This window comes from Pseudonaja textilis, chromosome 2 (assembly GCF_049901715.1).
Source record: "Pseudonaja textilis isolate UNSWEBS1 chromosome 2, rPseTex1.2, whole genome shotgun sequence".
In the NCBI taxonomy this organism is placed as follows: Eukaryota; Metazoa; Chordata; class Lepidosauria; order Squamata; family Elapidae; genus Pseudonaja; species Pseudonaja textilis.
The window spans coordinates 23,769,976-23,788,724 of record NC_141991.1 but is presented as its reverse complement, the minus strand read 5'-3'; the positions used below and the strand labels follow the sequence as shown (position 1 = coordinate 23,788,724).

General features: G+C 36.3%; 1 protein-coding gene across 2 annotated transcripts in view; it reads left to right on the top strand.

Moving 5' to 3' along the window:
- CFAP20DC (CFAP20 domain containing) overlaps positions 1 to 18,749 on the top strand; it is a 155,985-nt gene that overhangs the window by 59,851 nt on the left and 77,385 nt on the right. For both annotated transcript variants that reach the window (XM_087923569.1, XM_087923570.1), the window contains exons 7-9: positions 78 to 218; positions 8,941 to 9,077; positions 14,471 to 14,648. In XM_087923569.1, the coding sequence (XP_087779695.1) occupies positions 78 to 218; positions 8,941 to 9,077; positions 14,471 to 14,648 (456 nt within the window). The remainder of the gene's footprint in view (positions 1 to 77; positions 219 to 8,940; positions 9,078 to 14,470; positions 14,649 to 18,749) is intronic.

Below are 18,749 nucleotides of genomic sequence, written 5' to 3'. Positions count from 1 at the left end.
GTTTGTTCAGATAGTCAGAATGAGAAAGTGAAGTCTTTGCTATAGTTTACTCAGATTTCATTAATCTTCTGTTACAGCTGATGGGCCAAGAGATACGATTCCTCGAGGCTGTCAGTTAAATGCAGATGTGCCGCAAGTCACACAGCTGCTGAACATGAAGAAGCTGCACCAAACAGAACAAAAATGTAGAGGCCGACCTTTAAATTCACCAGAATTAGGTACACTTTTTTGATTAATATTTATTTATTATATCTACTCGGGCCAAGGACTTTTGTTCAGGTGATATTGTCTGTATTCACACATAGTACTGTATTAAGCCATAACATGTCATGTTTGTTTTCACATAGCTTTTGTAGAAACTCAGATACTGTGAATTATTCAAGAAACAGCAACAGTGTTTAACCCATCCATCCTTTTCAAGGGAGATGCGTATTGTCCGGTCTCAGAGTCTATAATTTTTATTGCTAGTTTTATTAGTAGTTTTAACTTTTATAGTCTGACTTTTTAAAAATTTATAGTTGTCTTAAGTGCTCAGTTCAAGGTAAGTATAAATAAAGTCAATCTAAAGAAATAACTTCTGTAAATAACCAAAATAACATTTTCCCTAAAATGGCCTATTTTCCTCTCTAAAAGTGGAGTGGATGGATGGACAGACTTAATACACTACTTCCTGTGTAGAACATTGATTCCAAGTGGGCCTATTGGACTATCTCTCTGGAACTAAATGACAGCCATTCACATATGTGAGAAATGAATGGGTTTATAGAAATTGGTACAGGTTGTCCTCATTTTGTGACTTCCATTGGTTCTGGCAACTCAGTCTTTAACAACATGGTCATTAAATAAGCAGGTGAATGAGAGAGATATGCTATGAAAATCATTGGTTGTTGCCTTCTCATTCAGATAAAGTTTTCTCATTCTGTGACTGACACAGTTTTTCACGTTTTTTGCCCCCTGATAGGGTGGAGAGATTTCCTAAACATCTCCTCCTGAGCTGCTTTTCTCCAGAGCACAGCGGTTCTTTAAAAAGTCCAACTGCAAGTTAATAAGCTCAGATCTGTGAGCTTCATTAATTGATTAGAATCCTTGGACTGGCTGGCAGCTGCTCCCTGAAACTTACCAGACCTTAATCAGTTTCACACTGAAGACTTTTGTTGTAATAAATTCCCACAGAAAATGAATTTTTATTACCATTTATTACTATGGTATTTGTGATCTCTATCCAAGGCAATCATTAAACAAGGACTACTTGTAAACTTTTTCATCTTATCAAATTTACTAGTAGGGTGAATAGGGATATGGGATTATTAGTTATCCCTGCATCTTGCGCACCAGAATCTCACTGTGTTATCTTTCAGTATGAATTTAGAATCCATTTTTTGGATATGGCATAATGTGAAATTTAGAACTGCTGTTGAATAATAAGCTCCACATTAAACTTTGCTTACTTAAAAACAAAACAAAATCTGAAAAATGTGTGCTCTTCCATCAAGCTGCTTTGTTCCCCCCAAAAAATATTTGCCTATGAAACTAAAATATTAATAAGAATTGCAACAAAATTTAAAAGGGAGTTAATTTAATTTAGAATGAAACTCCTATATCTGATGTAATTGAGAAAAGGGGTAATAGAGTTCATTTAATTTTGAATTAACAGTTAATAGTATAATTATTTTTTTAATTTTATTTTATCCTCTATATGATAACCCATTCAACTTTAATTTTATTTTGCAATTTGAATAAAAATTCAGGGTACTGTATTTCTAGGAATTTCAATGCAATTTATTTAAAAGTTCAAGAACAAATGATGCATGGCATAATGTAGAGAAGAAAGGTAGCCAAGATGATTACAGGAGCATTGGCATGGATTTCTTGAAAACATGTAATGCCACTATTAGCATTTTTAATACCACTATTAACATTTTTAATTCTGATGTAAAATTACCTGGTGATTCCATTTAAATGTGCTTTAGTGGATGTGCTTTAATACAAAACTATGCAAATATGATAGCAGAGATAAATGTTTATGTAATATCACAAGCAAATAATTATTTTAAAAAAATACTTGTTTAAATCAAGCATAACTCCTGGTGATCACAGGGGCATATCTAAATAGTTTTCTTGCAAAATTATGGATTTGTTTATATATTTAATTCATTTAAAATATTAAATGTTATGGATACGGTTTGTGTTGCTTTCTTCCAGGTTGTTTTCAATACTCCAGTCTTACAGAGCAAGGGGGCTTTTTTTGGTGTAGTAGTTAGGGCAGTGATGGCGAACCTTTTTGTTATGGTGTGCTGAAAGCGTGCGCAGCAGCACATGTGTATGCGTGCCAGCACCCACAATGCAATGCTCCCCATCTTCCCTGCGCATGCACGCACAACACCCCCCTGCCCCCTTATCTGCACTGCACATGTGTGCACCTCCTTGAGGGAAGCCTCTGCAGCCTCGGGAGGCTGAAAAACGGGCCCTTTTCAGCACTTCCAGTATTTCCAAAACGCCCGTTTTTTTCGGGCTACAGAGGCTTTCTTCAAGCTTCTGGGAGGCAGAAAAAGGTCTCAAATGGGCCAAAACTTATCTGGGAGGCATGCGCATGTGCAGTGCAAGTAAGTTTGGCTGGGGCTCGTGTGCCCGCACAAATGGCTCTGTGTGCCACAGGTTTGCCATCACGGGGTTAGGGCATCAGGCCAGAAACCAGGAGACTTGAGTTCTAGTTCTACCTTAGATACAAAGCTAATTGGATTATCTTGGACCACTCCCTCTTCCTCAAGAAGAGCCCTTCTTTCCTAGGAAGAAGGCAGTGGTAAACCACTTCTGAAAATGTTGGCAAGAAAACTACATGGACTCATCCAGACAGTCACTAAGAGTCAATACTAACTTGAACGTGCAAAAAAACTAAACAAAACAAAACACCAGTTTATAGCTCTGAGATTTTCTTGTGGTCTCCTGAGATCTGATCCTGCCTATCTTTTTGGAGATCTCACAAAGTTGGTTAGATGTTTCCACCTAGCTAATCTAACCAGCCCTCGTTGCCCCAGTAATAAGTAAAACATGTTTACAAGTAGTTTTCAGTGAATGAGAGTATTTGGGACCCAGATTTTCATCACTAAGCAATTCAGTCGTAAATGTGACCCCATTGCTTAGCATCAGCAATCCTGCCACTCCCTGTTGCTCTGGTTAATCAAATCCAACTGGTTGTTAGGTAAGGACCCACAGAATCCAAGCCATTCTGGCTTGTTGCCTGCCAACCCTGAGCCTCAGTAAGGTAAAGGACTGCTCCCTCTTGGACTGCCCCGCCTTTCTATCTACCCACCCCATCTCTGGTCTTTTAGCTGCCCTGCACAGCAGCACTCCTCAATGGCCATGGCAGTGTAATATTACTACGTAAATATGTTTTGAGCATGATCTATGATCTATCATGGATTTGGTCATATTTATGCAGAGATATTGAAAATTCAAAAGAGTCCACAAATGTTTAGTTATCACTGTATGTTTTTCCATGTATCTTGCTATTTTCAATTTTATTGTTAATTATAAGGACAAAGCAATACATTGGCCATCCTACAACCATAGATTATGGTCATGGTAAGCCTTCTATCTCAATGCATTTTTGTTTCTCCTTTCTTGACTGAAAGTTCCTAATTCATTGCTTACAGCTAATTTCCCTAAATTTCAAATGTAATTTTGTTCTATCAAAGAGCAATGCATTGCTCTGAAAGCTTTCAACAAAATTAATAAAACCTGCATGTATTCACTTAATCATTATATGTGTAAATTGACTATCATTTTACACTATTAATTTCTTCAATTCCCAGGCCAGATTAAGTCCTGACTGTTAGTCAATGTAGGAATGTAGGAAGCTTTTCCCTGCTCCAATAATGGGACCTGATTTAATTGAGCACAGAATCAAGTCTGGTTGCTTAAATTGAAGAGCTCACTTTGCAAATAGCAATATGCAGTGGTCTACTAAACACAAATCAAAATTGGTAATTTATTTTTTTTAAAAACAAAACTCTAACAGTCTTTGCTGAAATGCTTTTGTTTCCACAGGAGCAACATTTTTGCTATTGTGTTATTAAGAACAGTGAGGTGTGCTTATGTGTAAACTATCTTGTCTCTGTTATAGGTGAAATTTGGTTATTACACTTGAGAATATAAAGAGCCGAACTGAAGCCATTTTGTGTTCGCAGTCTGAATGTGAAAAGTTCAGAACAGTTATGAAATGTGTTTTTGCTAGACAATTATGCTAGATTGCAAAACTGTGTACTTGGCTTAAGTTAGAGATATGTTCTAGGGTGCTTTGACATTTATGGTCACATTAAGAGAAATTAATGACCCTATTATAGTCTTCTGATATTTGAATAACAGGAAATCTGGAGATAAATCTGAATAAAGAATGTTGATAATCTTCCAATGTCAAGTGGGGGAATTTTTGTGGAAAGACCTACAACTTTCCTATGGGATTCTATGTATTTTTGATTTGGAAAACAAGATGTGTTATGTAACTGTTTATATAACTATATTTGGATATAAATATGTGGTCTTTATGGGAAGAGGCATCTCCTTTTCCTCATACTATGACCAGTATATGCTAAAGGTTGATCGATACTACAGTATCTTAAATAAAAGCCAGTTACGTGTTTCAGCATATCAAGTCTGTTCTTTCATTTCTGCTCTTACTTATCATATCTCCCTACGCAAAATACAATATGTATTGATCTCTAAAAATATATCTCAGTCAATTTCTGCCTTAAGAGTAAGGTTTTTCTTTTTTTTAAATAATCCTGCCTTCCTATTGTCAATTTACTGCAAATCATATCCCTGCTTGCCCAGTTCACTCATTGTACTTGTCCATTCCCTAGGAGGGGATGCTTCCTCACTTGTAAGAAATGATGAACTTATGAGTTTTGAATAAACATGAGACATGAAGAATAGTGGTAAAATAGAAACAGCTTTCCACAGTAAAGTTTGTTCATACATAATTTACAGCCTGGCTACAATTTGCCTTAAGTCGATGTTACATGGGCCACTATGGGTTCACTGATGGTCCCTAGCCTACTAAGAAGGTGCCCCTGAAAAAAAACCTCTCAAATCACATTACTCACACAAGCCCTTTTCATTGCCCCAAATTGACATGATCCTGTCCTATTTCACATTCTAAGTACACTTGTAGCTGTGTTTTGTTAGAGGTGTGAGTATACATGAATTTGGACAGCAAATGAAGCTGTGGCAAAATTATTTGCAATGAATGTATGATGCCATGAGAAGTATGGGTCAGGAAATCAGTATATCAAAGACCGAGGCAGGGGAAAAATGAGTGAATAATGACCAATTATGCATATTTGTCAAAAAATAATAGTCCTGGAACAAGTGGATAAATACCTTGATAGGCTATTTATCTATCAGTGGAAAAGTGGAAAAACGAAGAAATTTTAGAACGATGGCATTTTGGAGGATATATGGCCTTTTGTGGGAAATGAATATAAAAATAATAAACATGTTTGTATCTATGAGTGCTTCCACTCGTGTTATGTGGAAGAGGGAATTGACTATATAAGAAAAAGCAATGATATTTATGTATTAACAATTCAAATATGAAAGTTACCTAGAAGTAACTAGGGAAGCAGCTTGGATTTCATCAAACGTAGATTTCAATTATGTAGAAATATAAGTTAATTGGCTATAATAAGCTATAAATATATAATTATATTGCAGTACTAATATTTCATGTACTAATTCCATGAAATTGAATGAGGAAAATAGTTAAAATAGTGAGATTATTTTTTAAATTATTTTATTATTTTTCTATTAAAGATAGTAAACACTAATACAAATTGATATTCTGGAACAAGTAGATAAATACCTTGATAGAATGTTTATTAAAGATGAAAAAAATGAAGATGTTTTAGAACAAAGGCATATCGGAAGAAATGAATATATAAACTAGAAGAAACAGAAATGATTTTTTCAAATCTTCCAGCAAAAATATTCCAAACTTTTCTGATCTCCCATAGTTTAAAACTCTCTTAAATCAAAATCCTCCCTCCCTCCCTCCCTCCCCCCCTCTCTCTCTCTCTCTCTCTCTCTCTCTGTCTCTCTCTCTCTCTCTCTTTCTCTTTTTTTCTTTATGCTTTTTCCCAATTTTATATTATTTTAAATTCTTGAGTATCTACTTAAAATTACTTAAATCTAAAGAAAGTAAAACTCACCAAGTGTTAAATTTAACTCACTGTTTTGAAGGTCTCTGATATAGTGCTTAAACTGAACATTTCCAAAAGTGATTGGGTTAAAACAAAAGAGTTCGACCGGCTTAGTGCCCTTATGAAAGGCTCCGTCCCTGCTGAGAACAAAGATGTCATCTCCCTCAGGTCCTGGCACTCAAACCCACAAGAGACCATTGTTTTACAGTCTCCCATGAGAAGCTGCTATTCAGAAGACTCTTGGGCAATCTCCTGATCTCACCTTCTCTGGAGAAATTTGAGGGACTGGTCTTCTTGCCAGTCTTGCATTCTACATATCAGTTGTCTCCACTCATTTGCATAGCCATAGACATTTGCAATCAGTCATGATTCACACCGGAAGCCCAAAATATGAGAATGTTAAAGCAAAACAAAAATCTTTTTTAACAGCATTTAAATTAGCATAAGTTTGGTTGGTAAAGTAGTAAAATAATTAGTGGTTATATCCCTGAGCTCTGTCACTTTTTAAATTCTTGTTAACTAAAGAAAATGAATGCCTTGAGCTTTAGAGTTTAATCTTTATTTTTAATCTAGCAGTATGAATAAGAGATGAATTCTTATGCCATTCGCTTCCTTTCAGAGACCCCAAACCAGACCTTTCTAGAAATGAGTGCTTTGATAATTTTAAGCTTTGATTTATTTTGAAATGCCATTTTTCATCTTTTCCATTTTAATATTCCAGTTAAAGTCAAGAGTCCACATTTTTAAAGACTTTTTTATATATAACTCAAGGTGGCAAACACATCTAATACTCCTTCCTCCTATTTTTTCCACAACAACCCTGTGAAATGACTTGGAGTCAAAGGAAGGGGATTGGGAGCCACCCACGGTCACCCAAGTCAGTCACCTGGTTTCTAGCCTGATGTCTTAACCATAAGACCAAGCTGGCTCTCATTTATCTTTTTTACCCTTTCTCCCAATTTTTACCTAAATACAGTTGTTGGAAAAGACTTGTGTGTATTGATATTTCCCATTAATAGCCATCTGTATAATAGAGTTGAAAAAAAAACAGGATTTTGAGGTAAAGAACAAAAAATGCAAGGAAATGATTATGTCACGTTTTGACTAGATTCAGAATTAAGACAAGTGTGGTTTAATGCAGCAAAATGTCTTCCAAATCTATGCTGCTATAGCATAATCATTCTCTAATTCTAGTTCCTGGTGCTTACACAGTCACAGTGGCACTCTTTCACACAATAAAGAATACGAGCAGAGTTGGTAGAAAAAATATTGTGCCAAAACCTGGCTTTTAGCTTCTCACAAATTTCCTTTCCCAGGGAAAGATGCTTCTATTTTTCTAGAAAAATAAAATGTTTCTTATTTTCAGGGAACTTGTAAATTTCTTTTAAATTTCTCTTTGAATGTAATTATTAGAGAAGATGGATGAAGCCATGTTCTATTCTGAAAATGGAAACTGTTTGTTCCTGAAGTCTTTTCATGGGATTAAATTGAAACCAAAGAAAGTAGAAAGCCTGTAGACCATTAGAAAAATGTTCATACTTAACATCCTTGGCAGAAATATGGAATATGACATAAATACATGATGAAAGAAAGGACATTCATGTTTTGGTTACCTTCTGATTAAATAAGTGCAAAAATACCACACTTCACCCTCAAGAATTTCTCTGAAAATCTCCTTTGAACGAAATGTCAACAGTGCCCAGGGGCCAGGCAATGCTAGCCAATAGAGGCCAGTGGAAAGCATGAGAATAGACTGTTATATTACGAAGACTTACAGCAAAAAGGAGATCCTGCATTACAGCTTGTAATTCCCTTTTATTTTAAAGAGAAACTAGGCAAATGGTTTTGACTAAATAAGACATGATTCTCAGCACAGTATAACGGTGTGACAAGTATAACAAGTATAATGACAAGTATAAGCTTAAAAAATCTTATTTAACCAAAACTAAACAAAATATAATGGTTTTTTTTTTTAGAAAAAATGCAAAATGAATGATTCAGAAGCCTAATAACTATCAAACTGCATATTTAATAATAAAAAATATAGGAATGTATATCAGGCAATGAAATTGAGACAATTTTACATACATACTACTGTAAAGTTCTCTGTTTCCAGCACCACAAAAAGATCTGGTCTATTACTTCAGCCCCAGCTCTGTTAATGAAATAAAACCACATTGTCAGTGAAACATTTTTGTTCCTTCAAATACAGTGAGTCTCAGAGTTAGAAGTTGGGACAAATTTTAGTATCTATTGTTATCTGTTTGTGCAATAAAGAGAATTACCAGAGAAATATGTTCTGAATAGATTAGATAGATACCTATTCATTAGGCGAGACCACTTTTTCTATTTGGCATACAAATTGCTGGCTAATAAACTTATCAATAGTTTCTTTGCTATTATATTGAGGTGACATCAATATAAAGATTGCTACCAAATATAAACTACATGAGAATGATTTCAGGATAGCTACTTGCATATTTATTGTACAAATACGTACAACCATTCATCTTACAATCAGTTTTGCATATTAGCATTCCACATAAAATAATTTGACAATCATAGGAATTGTGTAAGCTAGAGATCATTTGTATAAACTAGAGATCATTTATACATTTTCTACTTGCATTGTCTAGCTAGAATGAATATTTGTAGTAGTACTTGTGCTTTGATTTGTTAAAAACATATTAACTACAATTTATCATTGTGCAAAGTTTAAATTAACTATTTTGCTATTTTATAGAACTTCCAACAACCCGAGCATCAGCTACTATACGTAACAGTAAGAGTCAAGATATATCCCACATTGCATTTGGATCTAAAGTCCTTGGGCCACCTCCTCTCTCAGGCCGAAGGCTCACAACAAGGGCATCTGGGGAGGTAAGATTTTTAAGAACAGTGGTTTGGTGGCAATACTGTATGTTTCCCCCACCCACCCTAATTATGACCTAAAATACAGTGGTCCTCAACTTACAACCACAATTGAGATCAGAATTTCTGTTGTTAAACAGTGCAGTGGTTAATTGAGTCATGCCCAATTTTACAACCTTTTTGCAATGGTTATTAACTGGATAATTGCAGTTGTAAAAGGATTCAGGTGGTTATTAAGCAATCCAGCTTTCCCCATTGCTTTTGCTTGCCGTAAGGTAGCTGGGATCACATGACCATGGGGATATTGTTAATCATGTGACCTTGGGGATACTATTGTGGTTGGAAGTTTTTAGGACTAATTGTAAGTCATTTTTTTCCATTCCATTAACTTCAAATGATCAGAGTGGTTGTTAACTCAACCATGAACAGAAAGCCTATGAAAAACAAATCCTTCCCATTCCAACCCTCACTTGTCTTCCTAAACCAGAAAAAAATTCAGAATATATAGACGATTAATGGTAGGAATGAAAGCGGTTTTCTTCCCATAGGCCTCCCACTCCCATTCTAACCCAGAAAACAAAATTAAAACAGAAAAGCAAACAAAATTGATGCGCTCTTTCCTCCCTCGGTAAAAGTGTAGCAGGCTGTTTTGTGGTGCATAATCTCTCCAAGGTACCCATTTTAGTCTGTGATTTGGCCATCTATCATAATTGGTAGTGTAATAAAGTTGAGGTCCTTAGTACCACCATCCAAAGATACTAGTGTATCCCCAGATGTTGCTTTCTGCATGTATCAGGCTTCATATATCTTAAAAAAACATCTGATCAAGAACAATAGAGTTTGCTTATTGCAAAACAAAACACCAGCACTTCATTTTTTTTAAAAAAAATGCCTCTGGTCCCAAATGAGTCCCATCAGTGTTTTTAGAAAATGAAAATCCTGGGCAGCTGTAATTAAATGCTGTTTGTCTTTGGAGCCCCAGAAAGGAGCATTCGAATGGCCCAGGTAAATCAGGCTGAAGCCTATCTTACTTCAAAATTTTGTTACATTTGTTAATCAGATGCCTCTGGGTGTCTGAAAGTAGGACATATAGCTGTCATTTCTGCTAGGTAGACCATCCACTCCCCAGGAAGCCTAAAACTACTTTTATTACAATTGTCTATCCTTACAAAATCTTGCCAGTCTGATTGGGTTATATCTCATCCTCCTTCTTATACTTCACTGAATTAGGGAGCTGGCTATTATTTTCTCTGTGTTATGGGCTTAAAGTATGCTTTGTCTTGATAACAGAACTTCCATGTTTCCTTCAAGATTTTCCCCTTACTCACTACACCTGTCCTGTGATAATATCCTTGCAACTGGAATTTGGAGGCATTTGCTCAAATCCTGAGATAGCATGGAGTGTCCAGATTAATTAGCTTTTGGTGGTAAATGAAACTGAAAGGCAAAAGGAAACAGTTGATTGGCAGCAACTGACAGGAAAAGGCATGGTAGACCTGTATAGAAAAAATCAGCTGAGGCCTGTATTTCCTCTTAGACCCGCTACTAGAGAATTCTGGGAGTTGAAGTATACAAGTCTTAAAGTTACCAAGTTTGGAGACCCCTGTCTTAGACCATGCTTGGCCTAGAGTCTCTACCTGTCCAATTCAGTCCAGCAGATTGGGCATAGTGCACGGTCAACTGATAGAAATTAAAAGAAGGCTTTCTTGGCTTTGTGGAATATTTTTCCCCTTGGAGATTAAAAGAGCCCCAATCCTGTTGGCTTTTCACAAAGCTTTAAAAACTTGGCTATATACCCAGGCCTAGACCTTGTAATGTGTGAAGGCTCCTGTTTCTTGGCTTTACTGTCAATTGGTTAACTATGTCGGCTGCTGAATTTATTTGTTTTCTGGATGTTTCTATTGTTTTTAATTCTTTTATGGTTCTATATAAACCACTCAAAGTCACTTGGTTGAGATGGGCAGTTGTACAAATAGAATAAATAAATTAAAAAAAAACTTGGGCGGTCTTGGATAAGGAATGACTAACAGGAACAGAGTTGGGTTGTTTTGTCTTTGTTAATTTCTCAGGCATGTTAGACAAATGTGCAAAGAGAGATTGTTTTGGAGTTGCAGAAATTTAAAAGAAAATGGGTTATATTGCAGGATGCTAAAAAATGTGGCAGATAGGATATCAGAATTATTCATTATAATCTTGCAAAGGGATTATCTGGAATATCTTTTCACTGCCTTTTGACAACTGTCTTGTGTGTTAAATTAAAGTATTGTTCTGTCCATGTATCACAGAGGTGTCAAACTCATGGCCCATGGACCAGATGGATCACGCATTGGCCACGGCCATGGCCGGATTAGCAAAGGGGGAAAAAGTCACAATACGTCACGTGACGATGCCAGTTTGACACCCCTGATGTATTAAGGCAGGATAGTGATGTCACAGGGCTATGCAGTCAATCAGATTTTACTTTCAGGTAACATCACAAAGCTGATCTTCAGTGATCAGCTCCCCGCTTTGCCTTCTATTGTTTTTTTGACATTCTGTTACCTTGTCAAATTTTAACAGTGAGAATTCACTATGTAAGAAATATTTGGCTCACTATAGATGTCAATCTTACCAGGTAGACAAGACAGGAAACGCAACCAGATAAACTAAATATACTTTATCGTAAAGCTACATTAGCAGAATCTTGCAGGTGTACAATTCTCACACCATCATCTTTACATCCAAGAACTTAGGGATGGGATTCGGACAGTTCTATAGAACCGGTTGTTATGATTCTGCTCAGTTCAGAGAACCAGAAAATTGTGCCCCTGGCTGGCCTCACCCTTCTCTGCCCCTCCCCTCCCCACCCAGTCAGTCCTTATCGCACATGCACAACATTGCATGCACGCCCAACCTCTCTGATTGTGTTCTTCTCCACCCAGTCACTCCTTAAGGTATTTCTTTTTTCCCCCTCCAGACAATCAGCTATTCCTATGATCAGCTGTGCTGGGATTCCCCTCACTTACTGCTTCGCCCAGGAGGCTTCTTTGAGGCCAAGGAAAGCAAAAAATGTCTCCCCCCATTTTTTTTTCTTCCTGAGCCCCAGGGAAGCTTCCTGGGAGCAAAAACTCCCCCCAGGAGGCTTCCTTGAGGCCCAGAAGGCCCAAAAAACTGGGGTGGGGGGGTGTGCTGCCAAAAAAAGGTGCACCCACCTAGTCACATGGCCATGCCCACCTAGCCACACACCCCTAGCCATACCCACAGAACCAGTTGTTACAAAATTTGCATCCCACCCCTGGAAGAGTCCTTTTGAAGCCTTTTGCCCTGGCCACTACTCAGCTATGGGCTATGCTATTTCTTACCTGACCATTCCCAAGGCAGTATCTCTTCACCTTGTCTCCCAAGGTGTTTCCCACATACTGTTGTATTACATTTCATGGACGTTTTTATTTCTGTGTCTACCTTCCAGCCTCCCAAGCATATCAGTTGGTAATTTTGACAGCAGTGAAATGAGAAGAGGAATTTAAACTTTCAATGTTTTTTTCCTGGTCAAATTTGAAATGCAGAGTTCCAATTTCTCATAATATAACAAGTGCAACCGATAGATTGCAACATTGCTTGTAATGTAATGCTTTCTATTAAGATCCATCAACATTTGGAAAAATTTGAAGTTATTGATGGGGTGTTAATAGTGCTAAGCACTAAGCAAAAATATGTTTGCATATATGAAAACTATTGTATTTAAAGTACAAAGTACTATGTTTTTAATAATAATAAAAGCAGTATTCTGTCCACTTTCATATGTTTGTCCTAATAATTATTGAAACCTGAAAATGTTGCTACATTTTTTGCTAGCTGCATGACAGAGCATCTGTGCATCACTTTTATTGGTTATTGATTTCAGTGAGATGTAAATGTTTTAACATTTTCTGATAGAGGGAGAGTAGAGATTTTCCACTGTTTAAACAGGAAGATTAGGCAACAGTCAAGAAATTCACAGTCATGAATAGCTATTACAAGTCTTAATATTAAGGATGCTATCTTCACTGAACTACATTGAATAATGGCAGCAAGAGATTTTATCCCCAAACAAGATAATTCTGTAACAGAAGCAAGGAAGAGATATTCAGCTTTTAAATAATCTGCTCTTTGGGATTAATGGAGAGACACAACAGACCAATACCCAAATATTTCACAGTACTATTATTCCAAGTCATAAAAATATAGATCCCTTATGTGTATGTATGCATGTGTTATATATAAATATGCATCATTAAATCAACATAATCTGGAGCAAGAACAAACTTTTATCACTCATCAATCAGTAGTCAATCAGTCAATCATATCTACAGTAGTTCACCACACTTCAGGTGTCTAATCCAAAATAAAGATGAGACAGGTTGGGAAAATAGATTCAAACTGTTTTTATGGTTGTAGATAGAATCTTCTTTATTGGATTAGTCATCTCCAGAATGGATGCTCTCAGCTATCTGTTCTGTATATAGTGGCCTGGGAAGTATAATTGCATTGTAGTTGGTTGTGTATCCATCTGACTTCTCACAGCTCACTTTGTTGAGCACATCACTGTCACTACAATGGTCTTCAATGTTAAGGCAAATAGCAATAGCAGTTACACTTACTTTCAGCCCCGTGCTTTATAGCATTCTTGGCATTTTACAAAGTCAAGTCTATTTCCCCCAACAATATGGGTCCCCATTTTACCAACTTTAGAAGGATGGAATGCTGAGGCAACCTTGAGCCAGTTAGGATCGAATTTCTGGCAGTGGGCAGAAGAATTAGCCTGCAGTACTGCATTTCCCCTTTCCCCCCACCTCCTCTCTGTGGTACTATTTCATAGGGAATTGAGATTGCTATTTTCCCTTTGCAAAATATCACTAGGTGGCGAGAAGCTTTAGTTCTCCATGCCGAATATTACATCACCAATTCACCATGTTCTTCAGAGGTGGGTATTCAGCAGGTTCTGACCAGTTCTGGAGAACCAGTAGCGAAAATTTTGAGTAGTTCGGAGAACCGGCAAATATTACTTCTGACTGGAGATTTTACAGTATCCTTCCCCTTCCACCCCCACAGAACTGGTAGTAAAAAAAATTGAATCCCACCACTGATGTTCTTCCCTAACCTACCAAACAATTGGTAGAACAGAAGCATAAGTTCTTACTCTGACAAGAACCCAAAATGTAAAATTTTAAATCTTATTGCAGAAAGCATCCAGTAGTCCACAAGTTATGACCACAATTGAGCCCAAAATTTCTGTTGCTCAGGGAAACATTGGTTAAGTAGTTTTGTCCCCATATGACAACCTTTCTTGCCACACTTGTTAAGGGAATCACTGCAGTTGTTAAGTTTCTTAATGTATTTTATACTGAATTGATATAACATCAGAAAATATCTTTTTTTTTAAGATAATAAAATCAAGCATTAGGACAAAAAGGTCATGCCAAATGCCAAGTTTGGAAAAGAGAACAGAACCAGTACAAGATACAGTAATGACCAAACAGTCTCCATTATCTCTCGATACGGCTTTAAATGAAAAAAATATGCAAAATATCTGTAACACAAATCAAGATTCCCTGGACAAGGGTAAGATGGTGATGCAATAGTTATAAAAACTGATACTGTAACGTTTTTAAAATTTTTCTTTATTAATTGCTTAAAGGAACTATATCATAAATTTAATAACACTTTTCTCTGCTTTACTTCTTGGACAACTGAGTTTTCAACAAGTGAGTAACCTGATTTTAAAATTAGGAAGGCTGTCAAAGTGATATGTTGGAGATGGCAAGAAGACATTGCAGTGGAAAGATACTTGTGGAGAGGAAATTTTCTTTTATTACTAAATTGTTTTCCAATATTCTTGTGAGACTGGTTGAGTTGACAGAAGCCATATCATGTCAGCCAGTGAGCTTTTGATTTCAGAATATTTCCAGAGCCAAGAACCGTTCAAAAACTAGATTATATTTAGGAATTATTGAAAATGTCTTAGTCATATTTGTATCCATATCACTTTGTAATTGATCCTAGATTTACATATGCAGGTATATAACTTGATTTATTTAAATTCATTGTTGTGTGTTTGATAACAAGCAACTGAATATATGAGCTCATTCTATAGGAAAAAAGTAATGTGGAGTTGAAAAATAGGACCATAGTGAAAATCATATCTGTAAGTACCTAATTATGGTATAATAACTTAATTAAAATTCACTGAGTAAACCTATAGGGATTAGTCTGGAAGTTGTATCACGGCAACTAGACTTCACTGCAGACTGAAGAAACTAATTGGATAAGCAGCAAAATGTTTCAAATCAAAAAGAAAAAGAATTCAAGTTGCCATGACTCAACTTACAAACAACTCTACAAGGATGTCTGAGAATTTTCATCAACATGTATGGATTAGCTTTTGCCTATTAAAGCTGTCTTGCAAATTTAAAAGCAAATCCGGTTCATTAAAAAAATATTCCTTTCCAATTTAGCATTGCAGACAGCCAATATTATTTTTCTAACTTTTTTCTTCTAGGCAGCCACACCTTCCTATCTGTGCCATTGAGAAAATTTACAACAATGGTCCAGAAAGAGTCAGCAGTGCAGGGTAGATGTTATGTTCTTTAATATCACAGCTCTTTCAGTGTAAGATAATACATCTCTTGTGTTTCAGGAAACATTACAGGGATTATGAAAATCAAAATTTTCAGAATGGAATTTCCTTCTGAGCATTAATCAGGATTTGCAGAATTACACAAAGTGCATATAGATAAAGAATTTCTTGTGCTTTTAGAACAAAGATAAAAAACTAGGAAGAAATTGTTCTTGTAAGCCTTTATATATATATATATTTAAAAACTGTGAACAGAAGAATGACACTCTCAGCAAAAATAATTGCCAATGCCAGTTTTAAATGCTATTGTATTCAATATTTCTGTGGAACATATTATATTTTTAAGTGGTTAGTTTGCTATGCAGTTTATATTCTGGATGTTGAATTGGTTGCTTAATGAATGGTTGATCTCCTGGGCTTCAGTTAAACTTGATACTGTCTAACTAATAGTCATTCTGACCACTCATGGAATAATCTAACTCAATTAAGGGAATAAAAAAATATACCAGAAAAAAATGTCAGTTGTTCATAATATGGTGAGCAAGAAAATGAAAAGTGGAGATAACAAGTAAGACCATTGTTAGCATATATTTCTCTAGATGTTGTATGCCACCAACAATCTTTATAATCTTCTCTTTTATTATACATATATCCCACATTTTATTCAGAAAGTAAAGGCTGCATCTATAGCCTTCCCACTCCTGTTTATTTTTCCTTTGCAACAACCCCATGAAGTAGGTTGAGCTCCCAGAAAGTGTTTCATGGCCAAAAGTGGACCTGGATCTTCCTGTTGTCAGATGAAGCCTTTAAGAACTTCAAGAGCCATGGTGCAGTGATTAGAATGCAGTACTGCAGGCTACTTCTGCTGACTGCCAGCTGCAAACTACTTTCAAAACTGAATTCTTATGGTATCTCCGGACACCTGCATAATTAAATAGCTGCATTCCTGTCAAACAGGCAACAAACAGGCAAAATAGGGAACGCCCTATCAGATCCAGTAGCTGTCAACAGTGGTGTCCCCCAAGGCAGCGTTCTAGGACCAACTCTCTTTATACTCGACATAAATGACCTTTACGATAATATTAAGAGCATATTAAGAGTTCTTTTCACTGATGATGTAAAGTTATTCAACACCACTGACAATACTGCTACCCTTCAAAAAGACCTCGACTGTGTGTCAGAATGGTCAAACAAGTGGCAACTTCAAATCTCAACAAACAAATGCTCTGTCTTAAATATTGATTTTTAAAAATCAGAAAATAAAATACAAGCTGAATGGACACAACCTTGTTGATGACCCCCACTATGTCAAGGACCTTAGAGTACTCATCTCAAATGATCTGAGTGCTAGAGCCCACTGTAACTACATAGCCAAAAAGGCATTAAGAGTTGTTAACCTAATCCTACGTAGCTTTTTCTCCTGTAATAATATACTAGAGCATGCAAAACTTTTGCTAGACCAATACTTGAACACAGCTTATCAGTCTGGAACCTGCACTACATATCGGATATTAATACAGTTGAGAAAGTCCAGAGATATTTCATGAGAAGAGTCCTCCACTCCCCTACTCACAACAGAATACTTTATGCCACCGGACTTGAAATTTTAGGCTTAGACAACCTAAAACTATGCCGCCTTCAGTCCAACATAAGTGTAGTACGTAAAATTATCTATTGCAATGTTCTACCCATCAATGACTACTTCACCTTCAACCACAACAATACAAGAGCACACAAACAAACTCAAGGTAAAGCACACCAAACTTGATTGCAGGAAATACAACTTCAGTAACAAGAGTGGTCAATGTCTGGAATACTCTACCTGACTCTGTGGTTTCTTCCCCAAACCCCAAAAACTTTAATCTTAGACTGTCTACTGTTAACCTCATCCCTTTCTTAAGAGGTCTGTAGGGGGCGTGCATAAGCGCACCAACGTGCCTACCATCTCTGTCCTAATGTTCCTTTTTATTCGTATCCATTTCATGTATTCATAATCATGTTTATACAGAACTTATACCTGTTATCTAATACTTGCTTGACAAATAAATAAATAAATTTGGCAGTTCAAATCTCACCAGGCTCAAGGTTTACTCAACCTTCCATCCTTCCGAGGTGGGTAAAACGAGGACCCAGATTATTGGGGGCAATATGCTGACTCTGTAAACCGCTTAGAGAGAGCTGTAAAGTGGTATATAAGTCTAAGGGCTCTTGCTATTAACCACTACACCATATGGAGTTTTTTACTGTTTATTTTACAATATACAGTGTAATCCATTGCCCTCAAACATACTTATTTCATTGGGTGACCAGTATAGTCCAAAATAATGAGCACGTCATTGTTCAGCTTCAAGGTTATAAAAGCACCAGCAGTAGTGGTTAAAACCTTTTAAAAAATATTTTCAACTCTTTTGGTGAATAAAACTGAGGAAAGGGATTTCTGGTTTTCAGTTTTTATAAGTTCCTCATAGGGCTCCTTGAGGTGAAATCATTACTCTCAACACCATCCCATCCAAAGTCAAGACTCAAGAAAACTATCAATTATTCTGTTCTCTCAACAGAGGTTGAATAATGTCATTGCTGAATCTCATTTGTCTCTCAAATTAATACACTATCCCATCATAGAAACCAAGCAAACCAGATGGAAAAACAGTGAGACAAGTCACAATTTGATCTTATAACTCAATGCTGAGGTAAATAATAATTTCATAGATAAATCTGACTGTGACAAATACTGAGTCATATATACAAAAACGATAGGAGGAAGTGGGGAAAAGACCAAACAGTTTAGTTCCTTTTTAACTAGTTTTTGACTCTTTCCTGGAGAATGTATGGCATTGTAAAGATTCTAGTCCCAGATAAATACAGTTGAAATAAATGCTGAAATATTGCAAAAAGGAAAACAAATATCCTTGTGTCTATTAACATGAAATATGTGGAGGGAATTGGGGAGATATAGAGTAATCCAAGGGAAGTGCAGAATATGTATTTGTCTCCTTCGTGAATTGATCTATAATCCAAAGATAATATGCACTGCTTTATGTTAGATTTGTTCCAGTTACAAACAGAAATTCTTTAAACTGGCAGCA